Source organism: Cydia strobilella, chromosome 2 (assembly GCF_947568885.1).
Source record: "Cydia strobilella chromosome 2, ilCydStro3.1, whole genome shotgun sequence".
NCBI classification, from domain to species: Eukaryota; Metazoa; Arthropoda; class Insecta; order Lepidoptera; family Tortricidae; genus Cydia; species Cydia strobilella.
The window spans coordinates 12,562,842-12,583,289 of record NC_086042.1 but is presented as its reverse complement, the minus strand read 5'-3'; the positions used below and the strand labels follow the sequence as shown (position 1 = coordinate 12,583,289).

Here is a 20,448-nt window from a genome sequence, read left to right as displayed (position 1 = left end):
TCACATTTAACGCAGATATTCCGAGAAAAACAGAAAAACCAAAAAAGACTTATACTTTTCAAGATGTCGTTTGATCCCCGGGGTCCCCGAAGCTCCAATTTTATGACACGCAAACTGGGATCCCTGAAATTGTAGGTGTCAAATTTCATTACTGTCACTATTGTTTAAACCCCATTTAAGACCTAAAATCTGTTTTTATAGTCACATTTTTAAGTTTTACACATTTTTCCTCCATTTATTTTAGTAAATTTGTATTGCATAGCACTCGTGTACCAATTATGGATCTACTGATGTCAATTTTATTGAAATCCACTCAATAGTTTAGGCGCTAGAAGTAAAAATATGATTTACTATTCGGCGTCCTCTCAAGGCAGCTGTATTGATTTTTCTTTAATAAAACAGGTGTAAACAGGTTGTGAAGGGCAAGAGGAATCTATCAATATGTCGTTTTAAAAAATCCGTCCAGTATCCTGAGCTACAGGGTGTACTGATTTTCAGTATTTAAACCCATAAATACTGTCGACTAAAATGTTGATATTGCAGTAGAACGTGTACAAATGTATAGACAAAAGTGGAATTCATATTCCTCCAAGTTTCATATTAAGAGAATATCCCCTGAAAGGGTATAAGCGCTAAATCTGGATTCAGCTATTATTTTCTATAACAAGATGTATTTTCCCCGCAAAGTTATCTAGGACTTATTTGTGTAGAATTTAATAAGCTTTAATGTTGCCTTACACCGTATTTTCATAGAGAACGTATATTTAGAGTAAAACGGAAATTTCTCCAGGATGGTACACATTTTCCAAGATGGCTGTGATTCCTCGAGGTCCCCAAATGTGAAATAGTGTGGACATGAAAAAGAGGCCTTTAATTAACATACATACCAAATTTCATAACTTTGGAAGGATTTCGAGGTGAGACTTAATCCGATTGTACTATGTGGCGTGTAAATTGTTTTAGTTTTGATTCTCAGTTCAATTGATAATTGGTACAAGATTAATAAAACTCATCTCTCACAAAGGAATTTGAGATTAATTTGGAAAACAACGTAAATGTATACAGTTTCATATAAATATTTTGGATAAAATAAAAAATAAAAATTTGATATTTTATTTTTTCTGAATAAATGCAAACAAAAAATAAAAAATTCATAAAAAATGTGGACAAAAAATATTCAATGTAGATACTTTCGACCACAAGCTCACTGAATAAAATACAACGATATGAGACAGCTATGAGAATTACGGCAATGATGATGATGAGATACCCTTTAGCAAGCAAGGTGGCTCCACTTTTTAAAATGATCTAAGAGTTCTAAGGGCTCACTATGTAAAAAGGGATCTCATCATCATCAAACGCCGTAAATAGTTCACACCGTTGTATCTTGTTTAATGAGCTTGTGGTCGAAAGTACGAGGAGTTTTATAACGAGGAATAAATGGGCTTTTCATGTTTTTTATTTTCATTTTTTTGTGTGCATTTTAAAATAAGAAAGATATAAACATTTATTCCGGAAAAAATAAAATAGTAACTTTTTTTATATTTTTTTTTATATTTATATGAAACCGTATAAATGAAATATCAGAAATAAATTTAGCATCCTTGAGTTATACGAAAATGATACCAAACTTGACCCAAAATTTATTTTTTACAAATTTCGGGGGGCACCCCCTCAAAATTTTGCATTTAACAACCAAAATTTTGGCCACATCCTTACTCCCAAGCATGACGTGAAGCGTACTAAACAAGAACTAGCGACATCTAGCCATCAGAACCATGAAATATTTCGATGGGCATTCTTGCTCTCATGGCTATCTATCCCGAAATTACGGAGTTACATAATTATATTTTTGATATCAGGTTAAGCGAAGTTTATTTCAAAGCCATTTATTTAGGCCAAACATGTTTTTTTTGTTCAATGTTACTTACATACGTGTTTTGTGTGCAACAGAAATTACACAATAGGGATGTTGACTATTTTTAGAACTGTTTTCATTTTATAGATAGACACGTAATTATTGCAAAAATATTTTTTTATAAATTTTTTTTATTAAAAAATCGACGTTAATTAGTTTGGTGTTTTAATTTCGCGCAAAAACGCTCCAAGCTGCATCCAAGCATTCTAATATTCTCTGCTATGGTATAAACATACATATTTGAAATATATATCCTGCCTGAGCTGATAAAAATTATTTCAATACCATATAATCTGTAATTTACCAATACACATTAATACAGATCCAGTATCATTCCTTATAATATTATTATAGAAAATAACTTATTTACCCAGAACCCCGTAGAGGTAAATCTCAATTTCTGCGAATCATTGAATAAATTGCGTCTTAATCTCACCCCTTGACGTTGATTGATCTTCACCTTAACTAGCTCTTGTACATAATCACATCCCACGTGGAATCGCACGTAGGTATATCCTCTTAATTCAGGATATTATCAGGCTATCCTGCAGCCTACCTTATGGCGTCCATATAAGTCTTTAGCACACCTTTAGAGGATGACTTTCATGATAAAAAGCCTGGAATACTAGGCTATGCACTATATGAGCATCAATGTCAAATTTCATGGAAATTCGTTCTGCCATTTTATCGTGAAGGAGAATCCAAATATTCAAACATAAAACTTTAATATTTATGATATTAACAGGATTATTATATCATGGTGCAGCTGACACAAGATTAAATTCGGCATCATTTGAATTCAATTTCGTATCAGCTGCACTTAGAAGTCTTAGCTTAATACATTACATTTCTACATGAATTTCATTCGTCGTCATTGACGCATAGTTATCCAACTACGTAAGGGGTACAAGCCGTGCTATTCCAAAATTAACCTAATTAGCGACCGTTAAAACTCCAATTACACAGCCGACTGATGTACGGGCAAATTGCTTTAGGCACTAATCTGCAGATTTAAATGTTTAAAACTTGAAGGATGGCAATTTATTAAATAGGAGTTGGTTTTGGTTGAAATTAATTTAATGGGAAGGGACATGTAAAGTGCTTACACACATTGTAAATGTATAAATGCTATGATTTTTTTGTTTTTTATACGGGATATTAACAGACTGTTACGTGTGTGTTTAGGACAAAGTGTTACAATGTTAAAAACTTACGTACCCTACCACAGCTACAGGTGAACGCATCATTTTAGATTTAAGTTTTCTTAAGATATTGATGTAACTGCACTTGTTCATGTTATGTTAACACGATTACAATTTTGTATTTCCTTTTTCCGAGTCATACGAAGTAAGTCTTACCTACATGAGTACGTAAGCCACCATTGTGTTTGGCCCTCAATTTTGGCCGGTTTGTCTTTTCTTAAAGCTTTTTGAAAGTATTTTTAGCTCAGAATAAAGAAAAACGGTTCCATTGTAGTTGTACGGACTATCCGGAGGTGATTTAATATACTGTAACTATATACAAATGTTTACCTACTAATGTGTTTCGGTATTGCGTTCTTGTGTAAACACTTTGCAGTCATCACTGAAAGCAATGCCGTGTCGTGTAGAGTGCAGAAACAATTAAATGTTCGCTTTCTTTCTCGGCGGTAATACTTTTCATGGGCCGAGTGTACACTGTTGTTGATAAAACTTAAATCTAATTTAAACATAAGTTAAGATATGACAAATTTTAATATGTGCGGATACGTTGTTTAGCTTCTTATTAGGTACATTACATGAATATGACATACAGTTCGGAAAAGCTGTATGTTTGTAGAATTAGTAGTCGAACAAAAATATATAATTTACTATTTGTACTTGTAAGATTTATGAATATGTCTTACTGTAACAACATCAGTCCATCATGCAATTGTTATTTGTTTGTACAAGGGTGCAAAACCTAAAACCTCTCCTAGATTTTCACTAATATAGAATACAGTATAATTTTTCTTTAATGTAAAAATACGGCAGTGTGGCGTCACCTTTACTCAAGCAGCGTAATGTTCCACTAGCACTGACCCCTGACGGACACTTCACTTTTGAATGTTACAGTTTACACACGGACCAAATGATTGCACTTGTATTAGTTGACTTGTTACTGGTAAGTTTTTTGTTTGTTATGATGTTGGTTCAGTGTAATTGTTGTGTAGTTTTCAATGTAATATCGACTTCTTGTTTGGCAATTTTTTAATGATTGTTTTAATCCGATTGTACTTGTTTACAAAAGGGGCTCACAGTTTGTGGGAAATTAGTAATATGTCGTTTTAAGTTTTTTTACAATTAATTATTTAGATAGGTTTAGTGTCAGTTTGAATTTAAATATTGCTGTGGGTGTTATCATAACACAGCTAGGTGCTAATAGGGTATTGATCGTATTTAAAATAAATTATTTTACACCAAGCATGAAATAAAGCACCAGAAGATTAATGGAGTAACGTAGACAGCAGTTAGCTTTAGACACAATTTCTATTTTAAAACCTGTATAAAACTATAAATAGTAGGTAATTTGATTGTGACGTCACATGCTAGTGTTTCATATAAATTCCATAGTGGCAAAATTGTTTTGACAGTTCGAAAATAGAAACTGATTTGACTAGTAGTCAAATACCCTATTGATAATAGTATATTTTCGTCGGAAATACTTTTTAAGTGTATATACTTAGACTGAATTATAGTTGTATGATCTGAAGTAAATACGTACTTTATTACTTTTTGGTTTTTATAGGTCAATTCTATATTGGCTAGTAACGATGCATATTTTGCTAAAGGATGGATACCTGTTACCAGATCATTTGTGCTCAACCAAATGAGTAACAGTTATGCTGGGACAACAGACTGGAAACCATTGCAAGGGATTGATGATAGTAACATCGATTATGTAAAGAAAGATGCCATCCAAATAATAACTCCAGAGCAAGTACAAACAATACCGAATGAGAAAAGCGTAAATGCATGGCCGCCATCCGCAGTAGCTGCTGCAATACCTACACCAAGTGACAATTCAAGCCAAAAAGGTAAGCGTTGTTTTACAATTGCATTTATTAAAATACGCAGCAGTTACGATGGTAAGAAAACATGTGAAATTCATTTAATTTATTTTCAGCTATAACAGAATCAAATAAAAATCAACATCCAGTACTGCTGAAATCAAAACCGAGTGATGAATTATATAAAACGACTGTTAAAAATAACATAAATCGAAGGACATCAAAGTTAATTTGGGATGTCAGTTCGACCAAGGATTTGATTTTGAATGCTCTGACTACGCCAGAACCTGGTATTAAAACAGCGCAGAAGGAAAATTCAATGAATTACAGAAATGTAACAAATAATAATTACGAAGTAACTGAACCATCAAATGTGCAGGAATTAGGACTAGAAGCGAATGACTTACGTAATGAATATACAAATAAGTTCGATCATCTACTTTCAACATATAATATCAAAAATGATGACAGGTTGAACAATTATGCGAGATCCATGCTGCGTTACAAGAAAATGTTATATCCATCTAAAGTTACTCCAGTATCTTTGATACCAGTCCGCTACAATAGTTTAAACCATCTCCCGGTTGATCCATTGCTAGCGGTTTTGCTTTCAAATTATGGATTCTACCTGCATGGATTTTATGGATTTCAAAATAACTATAAGAACTTGTATGGATATTCAGCTTCTAATAATATTCATAATAATAAACCATTTGGTTCATATAAGATTTATTCTGATACTGATTCTTCAAATTGAGTATTTGTTTACTTGTGTAGTGATTTGTTATATGTCCAGGGATATATATATATATATATATATGTGTAGAATTATATCAGTTAATAATATATAGTTTAGATAGAAGATTAAAAATAGGTATTTTATATTTTTAGATATTTTTTGTTTTCTTTTCGCATCAACAGTCATTACAAAAATTTACATTGGAAAACGTAACATTTAATGTCGATAATATATTGCCGAAAGTAGATCACACAGTTGTTAAACTTGTTGCACCTTATAACTACTTATGAAAAGAAAAATAAATAGAAGAAATAGATACGTCTAAATGTACAATATCCGTGATTACAGAACTGTTATAGTCAGTACCCATCTAGCTATTGTAAGTTAGTTATACTTTGAAGACATCTTTCATTAGATTGTTTTTTAGTATTTGACGCTACTATTTGTGTCGTTAATGACCCAAATAAAAAAAGCCTAATCAAATTATTATAACATCCCGGTCATATCCAGTCCGACTTAATATTTCTTAAAATAAAATAAAATCCAAGAGCAGGTGGGGCCATGCTCAGTGTAGGGTTTTGTAGTTTCTATTCTGTCAGAACAGGCTATTAGTAATTATCATGTACATTATTACGAGCATAAGGGAGTTAAGTATCTTCGCAGCGCTTTGTAAGCAGGGACCGGCCCGCTATCCCTTATCCGGGTTTAATAAGGGTATTGGTATTGCATACGGCTTAACTCAACATACCCTTTGCCAGATGAAACCCGTTCATTTTGCTTTTAAAAACCCTTATATAAAGCTAACACATTTGAGTAATCGGTAGCCCAAATACCCTTACAAAACCCTTATCATCCGCTCACCAACACCTTGCATATTGCTTATAATGGTTAGCCTTATAAAGGGCTTCCCTTTTAGCATAAAAGCGTGCTAATTTAAGTCATCTACCTTGTTCATAAAGCACACATTACTTCGAATCCGAGCGATCGTCGGCGGCGGCGGCTGCGTTCTTTGACTAGGCACGTATTTTCTTTCCTTTTCATACACCAGCGTAGATATGTACTAATCCTGTCTCTTTCACGCAAGGCTGAACTACGACATTACTAAAGGGAAACCTTAATAAAAAGCGCTTAAAGATAAGGGTAACCCTTATTAAGGGCTACCCTTATTTTTGGTTAGCTTTTCGGTAAGGGTTAGTCCAAGGTAGGGGTATGAATGGGCTTGCAGTACAAAAGGAAAAGTCTTTCAATGTGTTAGCCGTGTTTAAGGGACGCCCATTGAAAGTGTTTTATCGCGGAAAGGGTTGTCCGGGCCCTGTTTGTAAATCTTATTACTAAGAAGAAAAGATTTTTTTGCAATTAGTCATAAACGGCTGGACCGATATTGTTCCCTATAGTATTCATTGAAAGTACATGTTTATCAAGATTTTGTTTCACAATTTTATTTTATATTTTTTTATACCCATGGTTCAAAAGTTAGAGGGGGACACACATATTAACTTTAACAAAAAATGTTTCTTGGAGACCCTTGTATATTTCCTTATTGATTTTGAAAGACCTATCCAAGGATACCCCACACTATTGGAACAAAAAAATATCAAACAAAAAAAATCTTAACTATTTTACCGTTCTGTCGCCATGCATGATTTTGCAAATTGCAGCTTTCTAGCACAAAAGATCACGGAGCAAAGGCGCGGACGGACATGGCGAAACTATAAGGGTTTCTAGACCTGACTACGAAACCCTAAAAAGGGGAAAAAGTTGTTAATTTTTAAGCCAACGAGCTGAGCTGGCCCTAGTGGCTTTTGGATTTGGAGAGAATCCAAGTGGCCTCACCCCGACAGTTTCACGGGCTCTCTGAAAAGTGGCCTTTGTTGGCAACTCTTTTACTTTTTAGTTTTTTGGCCATAATTATTAAAGCCAGCTTCTTTAGTTGGCAGCGTAAACTTTACTGGAGATTGCTCTAGTTTTATTACGTGGAATTATGTTTAATTTAAACAGACTTAAATATTAAAATAAATATATATGGTATGACCCTGGTCCCGTGGAAGATGGGACGGGTGCTGGTCTGGGACGCCACATGCGTCGATACACTAGCTCCGTCCCATCTACCAAGAACCTCGTTCGGGGCTGGGGCGGCTGCCGAGGCGGCTGAAGGCAAAAAGTTCGCTAAGTACCGAGGTCTCGGCCCACAATACCACTTTGTGGCATTTGGTGTCGAGACACTGGGGCCGTGGGGTCCAAGCGCAAAAGTTCTTTTTAAAGAACTTAGCAAAAAGCTCGTCGACGCAACCGGTGACCAGAGAGCTGGCGGCTTTCTCTCGCAGCGCATAAGTATTGCCATTCAGCGAGGGAATGCTGCCAGCATCTTTGGCACAATGCCGCGGGGGCCTTATTTAGATGTTTTTTAATTAAGAGTAGTTTTGTTTTTTAATTTTTTTTTTTATTTATAAGTTGTTATTCTTAGTTACTTTTAGTTTTACTTTTAATTGAATAATAATAAATATTGAAAAAAAAAAGAAACCTAAATTTAAAATATTAAATAAAAATTCATAAAATATTTTTTTTCAAAAAGTTAACCGAATTTCAGTTCGATGAAAGTTCAAAATGCAGGTGTATTGTGTCATGTATGGCCTCTAATGGGTTGCTTGTCAATTACTGTACCTACTTAAATAGCAACTAGTTCTTGTACCACGTTACCGTGGATATGCCATAACATTATCAACTGATACTGATATACATTGATGCGTACACAGACATGTCGTGTACACAAACATATACATTAAAACGTCCTGCCCGTGTCATTATTATTAACAATTTGTCGATCAATGTCAACCTCGTCATCAGCTACCATAGTCCAGGTTTATTAGGTTTCGAAATAGGTTGTTTGTAACCTTATATCAGACTAGCTGTTGCCCGCGACTTCGTACGCGTGGATTTGTATGTTGGTGGTTATATAAGTTTTTTACATGAGCATAGAACATTATGCAGCAAAAGATATCAGTAGGGACGGTTAATCATTGGATAATAATTATACAATGCATGTGTCTTTCACAAATTGGGATGAATTATTAAAAACGCTGAAATTAGTTTTTCTTGTTTTTAGTATAATACGTTTTTGCAAAGGTTTAAGTTCCTAGCTTAAAATAAAATTTGAACCCCAAGACAAAATTTCATCCTCTCGATAACACCTTAGGGGTTGAATTTCCAAAAACGCCTAAATCCTTTTTTTTGTAATCGGCTATTATGCCTCTCCAAGAAGTTTCAAAGCATTTGTAATGGATTCAAACTTTCAACCCCTTTTTAACCCTGTTAGGGGTTGAATTTTTCAAAATCGTTGTACACATTATAAAAGTAACCTGGTGTGCAAATTTCAACTTTCTAGCTTTTGTGGTTTCGCCTCTGCGTTGATAAGTCACTAATTCAGTCAGTCAGTCAGGACACGTGCATTTATATATATATAGATAGATAATGCAACTGGGGTCGTATTCTGATTGTAGTAACAGGTTACGGATTTGATATCGATTTGGATAAATGATATAATCAGGCGATACCTATTTTGCGAAAATCCATTAGGTACTTAATTTAAACATAATAACTTGCAAGTCAATCAGTGCTTTTACCTAATTGCATGCAATGAATGTTCCCACCCTCCCACCGCTGAAATAAATAATTATTTATAAAAACCGGCCACCGAGGGTTCCGTAATTTTTAGTATTTGTTGTTATAGAGGCAACAGAAATACATCATCTGTGAAAATTTCAACTGTCTAGCTATCACGGTTCATGAGATACAGCCTGGTGACAGACAGACAGACGGACAGACGGACAGCGGAGTCTTAGTAATAGGGTCCCTTTTTTACCCTTTGGGTACGGAACCCTAAAAAACCACCACCAAAAGTACAAAACTCGATACGTGTTACGCCTCTCTACGAGGCATCCAAGCAGACCACGGCCACGTCCATCATCCAAGCCTGCTCCTGCAAGTCGTATTACGTAGTAGTCAAGCCATATTGTATGTTTTTGAATTTGACTCATGCAATATTATAAGTACACACGCTGGTACAGTCCGTTAACTCTGAGAATGACCTTCGGATTTTATGCCAGCACCGCACTTCGCTGTATTTGGCAAATATTCGTGTTGCATCCCTTTTGTTTTGTATGTCGAAGGAAAGAGATGCAACACGAATATTTGGCAAATAAGGCGAAGTGTGGTGCCAGCATTAGAAAGATACATCGGGTATCGGCGGTAACACGCGAAGGTGATACTGCTGTTCTGCTTTCTTATTACCTCACAAAAAGTTTTAAACTTACCGCAAAAAGTTAAGGATACCTATTTTCTCAATGTAAAATAAGCCCTAATTTAATGACGTTATGCTTAATATTCGCATATATTCGGTTGATTATATTGCGATTTGACTTTTTGTCATAATCTAAGTAAAATAGAATCAGAATTTGAAATTCGTCCACAGGTAATTTGAAAACAGAACGTCACACCGTCATTTACTACTTCTGGCGGAAATTATATAGATTTATTAATACCAGTCACATATTTCAATTCATATGGTAAAATTATATATTTTTTTCAAATTCGGGAGATCTTTGAATCTATTATGGAAATCATATACCATCCTCCAGATTACATCGTAATCAAAACTATCCAGATTTAATACAAAGTCCTTTTTCGGTCTCTTTTTCTTTGGCGTTTCAATGGGCATGGATGGAGGCTTTTGGTCGGCTTCGCTCAATGTTTTTATTAATGTATTTTTTAAATTCCTGTTACATCTAGCACCCGATCTTGAATTTTACTAAAATATTTACAATTATCACTTTTCTTAAAAGTTTCCGCTTTTTTCAAAAATATTTATATACTTTATATATGATTTTTGGTGATTGACCATTTACAGAAAGACCCTTTTGAGATTAGTCCTCATTAAATTAATTGCCGAAAAATATGAATTATATATTTACCTACTAGTTATGGTGGTATTATCTACTCTATAAAGTTTAAGGCTGAAAAGACGACTGCACTCTTTGGATGTTGGATTGCAACTAAATCAGTACACACTGTCATTTTCTATTTCGCGATTACGTCCGATTTTACCTGAAAAACGAATGTCATTCTGAGAGTTAACGGACTGTAATAATTTTTTTATTTTGTCTAGATTCAGACTTCATATCACCCCACCCGAAGCAGTATGGGATGGATAAAAATCCCTATCAAATCGGACTTAGATTGGAATTTAATTAAGTCAAGCAGAATGAAAGGCCTGGTTTATTCATGTGCACATCCCAACACGCTCAATAAACTGCTGATAAAACTCCACCACACTCGCCCCGTATACTTGTAGTCCTGCCCAAGCCATGACCGATTTGTTTTTCTTTGATTAGGTACTTAAGGTTGAACATTATATACAAAAAATTGATTTTTTGATTTGCTCAGAAATGCTCCATATTGTTTACAAATCGAACAAGTGCCCAATTTTTCTATTGTACCCGATGGATTATGGTTTATGGTTGACAATGGCCTCCTCTTAGTCTAACGTGCAAAAGCCCATCTATATTATATGGATAAAAACAACACAAATAACACAATTCTTATTTGCATCGGTATTGCTATTCGTATTCGTAAATTTCTGAAAGTGCTATCGTTCGTGCTGTTGCATCACTAGTAAGAACCTATAAATTAAATTCGTATCAAGCAGAAACGTCTGCGAACGATGCTATTAAGCTTAGAAACAAATTCAATTCAAGCATAATTACTGGTGAATTTTCAATATGACTTGGAACTCCGGTAGCCGTTTATTAACGAAATATTTAATATGAAATTGTTTTGGATGAGGCAAAGCAGTACTACAAATTGTCTAATAGCGTGAAATAGTTAATATCGCTAGTGCTTCGAAATTCTAATTCAGCGAGCCAGAATTTTATATCGCTGTTTTTAAGTAACTTAGGACAAACATAGCAAACTTATTTCGTTCTCTTCGGCGAAAACTTGAGATTTCTTTCTTTTATGGCTCTGGAAGTTGCGCTTTGACCGACTTTAATGAGTTTGATGAATCGTTTGTATGTGGTCGTTACGTTCGTTAGCGGAGAACATCTAGGACAAAGAACTTTTACAAAAGATTTCATCTGCAGTTTATTTATAATTATGAGAATATTATAGATTTATTTGAATTAAATAAGTTTAATTTTCTTATTTTCTAATGCAGTAGAACTTCGGTTTTGAAAATGCAGTTATAGAAAAACAAGTAGGTTGAATTTCAACTAGTGTCTTCTTCTTTAAAGTCCATAAAATAATGTCAACTTTACTTTGATTTTTATCAATCAACACTTAAAATTACTAGTGTCTTCTTCTTTAAACTCCATAAAATAATATCAATTTTACTTTGATTTTTATCAATCAACACTTAAAATTCCAAAGGATTCAGGTAATTCAAGGTACCTACTCTTAATAAAATTTATTATTTTTCCTTAGGTTTTCATCAGTGCATGCATGTCTCATTTCCATCATGTGCGATACATGACTTTCTGAAGAAAGCTCTTCAATATTTTCATCTGAAAATCAAAGTTGTATCTATTATGCATGCACGTTATTAATTATTAAGTATTTAATTATTTTTGTGAATCGTAAACTAATGGTTAATATAAATATTACCGAAGAGTTCCAACATAGTTTTCTGCTCCCCACCTAAGTCTTTTGGTAGCAAGCATTTAGGGAAGACTTCATGTAATGATTCTGGCGATTTTACAACATTGATCCTTTGAGCAATTTTAGCACTAACAAACTTCTTCACAATTTTTACAAGTGCATCAATCATTTTAGAAGGAGATATTACGTATATACCTTTTATTCTTATTCCGTAGCCTTCCTGAAATGAACAAGTTACTCGTCTTTGTGACTGTGACACACACTTTTATTGCTGACTAAAGTACCTTTCTAAAGAGCCTTTTGTATATGTGTTTGTGTTTTTCCATCGAGAAATTGCTTTAACCAAAGGATCCTTGGATCTTTCGATTGCATCATCAGATCAGCTCCATTTTAGTATATTATTGTCCTGTCGTCGAAAATAAATAATGAATAGAATCAGGCCTTACTTTGCGGAAATCCATATTAATAAATACCAAAAATTTTACTTTGCTAATCCGCGAGAAGATAACGTGCTAGTCAATCAGTGCTAACGCGTTATACTTACTTGCGTATTTTTACATGCAGTTAATAAAATAAAGAAATAAGTATAGTCCAAATTTCAACTGATTCGGACACCGGGAAATGGTTTTAATTTAAGTTACAAGATTTGAAGCACATACACACATAAATACGCAGTGAAGTTAAGTAAAAGTGTGTAAACTTGCAAAATATTTTTAGACTGACTAAAAATGTTTTGCAATTTTGCTAAAACAAATTGGTTTATAAACGGAAATGGGATACTTACGATTATTACTGTGAAGATATTACGGAAGTCACTCAACTTCAAATTAAAAACTATATCCATTATATTCATGTCGTTGAGATCCAAAACTAAGTAGTAACCTTGAGCATAATCATGAAGTTTCAAATATTCAGTTAACTGCAAAAAAAATCTATTATAAAATATTTTTAGTTTAGGTGTGTGTCATTGATAAAAAAAAACTGCCAAGTGCGAGTCGGGCTCGCGCACGAAGGGTTCCGTACCATTGCGCAAAAAATGGTAAAAATCACGTTTGTTGTATGGGAGCTCCACTTAAATATTTATTTTATTATGTTTTTAGTATTTGTTGTTATAGCGGCAACAGAAATACATCATCTGTGAAAATTTCAACTGTCCAGCTGTCAAGGTTCACGAGATACAGCCTGGTGACAGACGGACAGACAGACTAGACAGACAGACAGCGGAGTCTTAGTAATTGGGTCCCGTGTTTACCCTTTTGGGTACGGAACCCTAAAAAAATGATTATCCTAGGCTGATATTCGAATAAGTTGTGAGGTAGACCATAATATGACAAATTTTGTTTGTTTTATAAGTGGTTATAACGGCCTGTTACTCTGATGAGTTGATTGTGCTTCTTATATCCAATTTAGTTGACTATAAGTATCCAATTTAGTTGAGTAATATTTTTCGGTTTGAGCATGATTTGCCTTATTATACAAGGGAGTGTATCAATTTTTATTGTATCTCACTGGTGAGTGGCGGTAATGAGTCTTACCAGTTGGTTGCCTATTACATACGAAAAATCTAAAGGCGTCTATCTTATTTCCATATCATACATAAGTATTTACCTATAACATAACACAATAAAGATAAAACAGTATAGATATTGCATAATATCTAATATGCACAATGTTTTAAGATTTGTTTTCTTGGCCGGTTTGTTTTTGCATTTTGAATTGAAATAATTATTTACAGCCAGACTTGTTTGATATATAAATTTGGTAGCTTATATAAAAAAACTTACCATGATACAATGCTGATACGCCTCCAGAAGCTTAGATGACGTGACTTTCGATAAAAGCATTTTAGAGCAAAGCATTCTGTAGTTGTCTTGTGTAAGATCTGGTATCATTACTTGTAAGCTGCAAGAAAACGATTAAAATTGTTAAAAAAATAAATGAAAGAACCTAATACTAATGGCGTTATCCATAACCGCGCTATCCTCTGACGAGTCTAAGGAACGCTAGCCTCAATTAGCTATTATTTAGTTATCGTGCGTCTCGACCGCGCCAATACATGTACGGATAAGTACAAGCGAAATGCACGATAACTGAATAAGATTGACAACTTATTATAGACTGACGTCTAATATCAACTGTTGGTGTACGTTCGAATTGGCCTGTTAGTCAATTATTGAACTAAATCCACAACGCAGGTTTTGTCTATATACAAAAGGAATTACTATTATCGGTATTTCACAAAAGGGATATTAAGCCGCAACATAATAATAATATATTAAGACGAGCTTTTTGAAATTCTAACCGTCTCTGCCAGGGCCCAATATCTCGCATCGTATTTGTCTTTGTCTCATGTCCTCGCGTTTTTTTAGCTACCAAAATAAATGCGAATGGTTTATTGTAATAAAGAGGTACCTATTACGTAATATGTACTAGTTTTATCTATATAAATATGCTATGTACATAAAAAATATATGTATGTGCCTATAAAAAAAAATTAAAAACTGGCCGTTTTTATGACTTTCTTTAATTTACCTGTTATGCTAATTACCAACCCAGGTATAGTTTATGCACGCTCTTTGGAAGCTTAGACTTTGTTCAGTTTCTTTTCCTCTATAACGCTATAAAAACACGCCATGGCGATGCCGACGTCACGTCTATTTTCATTTTAGGAGGAAAGGGGACGGCCGTTTCTGCATACAAACGTAGTTCCCGTTTTCCTCTCTGGATATTAACATTATGGAAAATATTTTTACATAATTTGATGTATAATTATTAATTAACCATAGCTATGCCCCTAGGTTTGTTTACTTAGATTTTTTGATTATTGTAAAAATTTGGTGCGAAAAACAGGTTTCATACAAATTTTTAAATGCGCCTAATTCTTATAAAAATTAAAAATCTCAAAAAAATCAAGGGTAGGGGCAGGGGCGTACGTAGGGGCATTGCTGTGGTTAATATACAACTAAGAGGAAAATAAGGACAACGTTTGTACGAATAAGCGATTTCGCGCGGGTCCTCCCCTTTCGTCTTACTAATGCCGTACATATTGTATAAGTATGTATGTTAGTTGTACTCAAAGCATTGTATTAATGGTATGAGTCCCCGATGTCAACACATACTTTTTTATTTCTGGCAGTCATAGTAGTTATGTGTCTGATTGTTTGTACTAGTTTGTAGCCCCGGCGACCAATATTCGAACAAGGATAATTATTATAATTAAGTAGGTCCAAGATATATACAGTGGTACTACGTAAATGAAATTAATAACTAGCTTAAATCTGAAATAGGCCCTTGAGGCATTGTACCAAGAATGCTGGCGGCATTTCCTCGCTGTATCGCAATGTGATACGTTGTGCGAGGAAGCCGCCAGCTATTCGGTCACCAGTTACGTCAACCAGACGCTTCGCGATTTGTGCAAACAAATTGTGCGCGCTGGGACCCCATGGACCTAGATTTTCAACTCCAAATGGAACGAAATGATACTCTCTACCGAGGCTCTTATAGTAGGTCCTGAAATAGTAATTACTTACTAAAACGAACGTAAATCAAGCAAATCTTTTGCAACACATTTCTCAAATAAATTTGATGCAATAGTGCGCATCGTGCAGAGTTTATCTATTCTGGTTTGTGCTCGTTCAACTGATCCCTTAGCGGAAATTATAAAGCGTTCCAAGTAGTTTCTAGCTGAAATGAAAACTTTTTGTTAACAGTACGGTATATAACATACCTGTGTAAAAGTATAACAACATCAACAATGGCTGTTATACTTTAACACAGTATTCGCATTGGTACTTAAGTATACAGTGTGTAAATCCAATACGGGCGATAAATTAAATCAGGCATTTTAATTATACAGTAGCGGCACATAATCTATTTTTCAGATACATTTGTATATATTTTTTTAATAATCCCTCGCAGAAACAGCTTAACGATTTCGATGAAATTTACAATATAGGGGCGTTTGAAAACGACTATTTGATCAAACTAGGGTACATTTTTAAAATATGCTCTACAAATGCCAAACAGCCAAAGGTTTGTTCTAGGGTCTGATATAGATAAGCAAAGTAACTTTGGTTAGTTAGTCGAATTCATGGATCAGGAACGAGGCTAAATTACATTGCTGACATACGAACGATGCAGAGAGTATCCGAAAAAAAAACTGCATGAGTAGAAGAAAAATTGTACCTTATCATAATACTTACCGTACACCAAGGTCAATCGAACCACTTTAAAATAAATAATTGCATTGAATCAGAAATGAATTTAACCATTCTAAGGTTAATGTGCCATAGATTAGATTAGATTAGATTTATTTAAACACCATATGATTATAGTACAAATCTTATACAACTTACCTATTTACTTTTTTTATAACTTTTGTATGTAATTTTTGTTTGATCTTTATTATCAGCAAAGAGAATATATAGGATAGAGGGGTACTGTCATAGTAAATTTTGTAGTCACAGTAAATTTACTGTCCGCGCGCGAATTCCGTGCACGGCTGAGGAATGTTAGAAATGTTGGGCGTCATGACCGAGATTTATTAATCTGTGACCGAGTGGTGTCATTTTGTACGTACGGGCGCGGCGCACCCCCCCCCCCCCCACTTCCTCGACCCCCGAATGCACGGAATTGGCGCGCGGACAGTACTTCCATAACTAAATATAAATATATACTATATATATGGATGAATAATTTTTTTGTTTGTATTTATTATTTTTATATGATTTTGACCCATGTTCTTTCACTAATATGTGTTAAAATTATTAAATAGGTAACAAACAAAACCGTCAACGCCATTTAGCCGAGAATAGGCTAAAGGTGCCCAGCAGCAGAAGCAGCACCACCACCAGCACCAGCAGGTGGATTAGTGGTAGCACCATCTGTGCGAGAATCAATTTTTTTTTATTACCAAGGCACGTTTTTTCCTTAGACTTTATTCATCTTATACGGAGTTATATAGGTCTTTGTTATGAGGAAACTGATAAGTTTCGGTTTCCTAAATCGTATATTTGACCCATAGCCAGGGTCAATGGTACCAGACATTCCAAAATCAAAAGAAGCCAATACCCTGAAAAGATTTTATTGTGTTTTTTTTTTCTAAATAGACAAAGACATCATTAATCAACAAACAGGTTGATTAATGATGTCTTTATTACCAAGCCAAAAAATCTCCTAAAACGCTCGTTTAGAAAGCTCATTCATCTCGCGTACACCGAGTGACTGGATGGTGGTTACGATGTAGGTACCTAAAATACCTACTTATCAAAAATATATAGGCGATGGTTCAGTTGACCCGCCGCGCCCGCGGTCGCGGTGCAAATGAACTCTCTTCACCTTTGTATTCAGCAGACAATGATCTTGTACAGATTTCTAACAATAAAGTAAAAGTTTGTCAAGAAATTAATTTTTCACCTCAGCAGCTCGAACAAGCCTACTTTCGTCACACAAACAATGTAGCTTTTTAATTTAGTGAAGGCCATGAACTTCATACTTTTATTACATTTTTTTTATGGTATGGTACGGTACGGTACGGTACGGTATGGTAGGGTCTGGTATCGTATCGTATCGTATGGTACCGTATCGTATCGTATCGTATCGTATCGTATCGTATCGTATCGTATCGTATCGTATCGTATCGTCGGTAGTACTATTAGTTATTCTGTGGTATCGTATCGTATTGTATCGTATCGTATCGTATGGTACATATTATAATACTTTTTTTTCTGTTTATTCTGTGTAATTCGAAATACATTTTAACCTTTAATATGTTCTCACTACTCAGGTGAAAAATTATGTGTGCAACACGAGAGCAAAGTTATTTTACATCTCGTGTTTTTGAGTCCCTCGCTACGCTCAAGATTTTACCTTAGAATCACTCGCTTCGCTCGTGATTCAATTATAGAATCTTTCGCTTTCTCGAGACTCAAAATAAACACTCGCAAGAAAAACCAACTTTCCTCTCTTGTTGCACAAATAACTATATAATTTTTTTCGGCAAATTCGTTACGAGTCAGGCCTTAATACTCATGATTATTATCAATAAACATTTATTATAGGCGGACAGCCAAGAGCAAATTCGGCACGCTGTCGCTCTTAAAGTGATTCATTAATACGTTAATATAAGTTTACCTAAGTTTCGTTATTGTACCACGTCTTAGAGGAAAGACCATAAAAAGTGTAGTAGTCTCAGACAAAGATAAGCGGCCAGGGATAAAACGCATTAAACTCACCAAAATCCTTCTTTGTGAAATACTCTTGTCTTTGGATCCAATCGTGTAAAGTGTTTATTTCTTGCTCAATTTTTCCATGCTCGTCTAAATTAAATTCCTTTCTGACTTCGTTTAGAGTGTCGCTATTAAATGTCAATAAAACGTTTTTATTTAATACTAGCGCCATTGTTTATGTCAATGCTGTTGCTACGTAGACTGATTGATACGGAATGAGCCGCCACGCCGCGCCGCGCAATAATAACAAAGGGAACGGTCAAGTGTGTTTGGGACTTTTGCTTGAGGGACCCGAACTAGAATTGTGCAAGTGATACCCATGCCGCGTGGCGGCTGTTATTAAGATGACAGCGTAATTATATCAATAATGTGACAAATTTTGCCGAAGAAAGTCGGATTTTGTTCCCATTTTTGTGATTGAACCTGCATAATATATATGTTTAAAGATTTTGTTAGTAAGTATGGTCTGTTAAACAACCAAACTTTGACCCGCCTAATGGTAAGCGATTACCGTAGCATGTGCATGCTTATATTGTTCTTAATTAAATATTGCTGGCTTTATAATGTAATTTTTTTTTCCTTTCCTGTTACCCCCTGCTGGGGTGTAGGGCTCGAATCTTATTTTTCCATTGACTTCGGTCTTGGGCAGCTTGGGTAACCTCCTCCCACCCCATCCCTAATACACCGAGCTCTTGCTCCACAGAAGAACGACGCCATAGGTACTTAGATTTAGGGCGACCATGTTTCCGCTTGCCGGGCATCTTGCAGGCCATAATTGTTATAAACAAATGATTACGAGTAGCAAGTCGGGCCATGCTCTATGTTGGATTCCGTAGTTGCTCGTCTGTCTCAATAGGCAGACTTGAAAGAGCGCTTTTTGTAGATGTTATGTACAATTGCACATCCCAACTAAATCGTATCACGTAAAAATGCAAGTTTCGCAGCCCAAAAAGTTGTGAGATTTAATGTAGGTAACCACGTCAGATGGTTTATGCTTTACCTATCGATTTGTCATATCCTTAACTGACAACATGTTATAGTGATTGGTGACGGTATCAACATTCGACATTTTTAGGGTTCCGTACCGTACCTAAAGGGTAAAAACGGGAATCTGTTACTAAGACTCCGCTGTCTGTCTGTCTGTCCGTCTATCACCAGGCCTCATGATCCGTGATAGTCCGCCTTTTGTACATTTGTATTTTCTTTTGTGCAATAAAGATTAAATAAATAAATAGTTGCCTGTTGCCGCGCTATTACAACAAATACTAAAAACAGAATAAAATAACAAACAAACAACCGTGATTTTTTTGCCGTTTTTTACGTAATGGTACTGAACCCTTCGTGCGCGAGTCCTACTCGCACTTGGCTGGTTGTTTTATTTTTATTAAATGAAACAAATGAAATTTTCTTTATTACGGAACTCTAAAAATTACAAATAATTAACATTATGTTATTTCATGAATCCTAAAAATGAGTATTTATAGGGAACCCTAACGTTAACTGAGTTATCTAATAAATAAGGCAATGTTTTTAAAATATAATCTACACGCAGACAGGGTTCACAACACAATCTGTCCGATTGTATCCGACCTTGGCGGTCATATTTATTGGCACGTTAATAATTCGCTACTCCATCTATTTTTTAACAGCGGCGGTATTATGGTCGCATTTTTATCACTTGGAAATGTTGGCATGTCATCCGTCACTTTCGCGCTTACATACTTGTTAGAACGTGACAGGCATGATGAATTGATGACAGATGATAAGAACTGACCATCATAGCCCAGCTGCTTTACAAAAAGATTTACGTTTTGAACAATTATAATGTGACAGATGTAGGTATATGCCATCTTAGTAAGACTAGGCGTCTTTGACCAGCTCTAAGGGC

General features: G+C 34.9%; 2 protein-coding genes across 2 annotated transcripts; one reads left to right on the top strand and one right to left on the bottom strand.

Annotated features, from left to right (window-relative positions):
• Positions 1 to 3,910: 3,910 nt before the first annotated feature.
• On the top strand, positions 3,911 to 5,732 carry LOC134755435 (uncharacterized). Its single transcript, XM_063691992.1, has 3 exons — positions 3,911 to 4,060; positions 4,685 to 4,973; positions 5,063 to 5,732. The coding sequence occupies exons 1-3, from the start codon at positions 4,028 to 4,030 to the stop codon at positions 5,701 to 5,703; spliced, it is 963 nt and encodes a 320-aa protein (XP_063548062.1). The 5' UTR covers positions 3,911 to 4,027; the 3' UTR covers positions 5,704 to 5,732.
• A 6,419-nt stretch (positions 5,733 to 12,151) lies between these two features.
• On the bottom strand, positions 12,152 to 18,732 carry LOC134748794 (uncharacterized). Its single transcript, XM_063683588.1, has 5 exons — positions 18,567 to 18,732; positions 15,864 to 16,017; positions 14,118 to 14,235; positions 13,118 to 13,252; positions 12,152 to 12,553 (listed from the first exon to the last, which is right to left on the bottom strand). Exons 1-5 carry the CDS (start codon positions 18,730 to 18,732, stop codon positions 12,317 to 12,319), a joined length of 810 nt encoding a protein of 269 aa, XP_063539658.1. The 3' UTR covers positions 12,152 to 12,316.
• Positions 18,733 to 20,448: the final 1,716 nt, after the last annotated feature.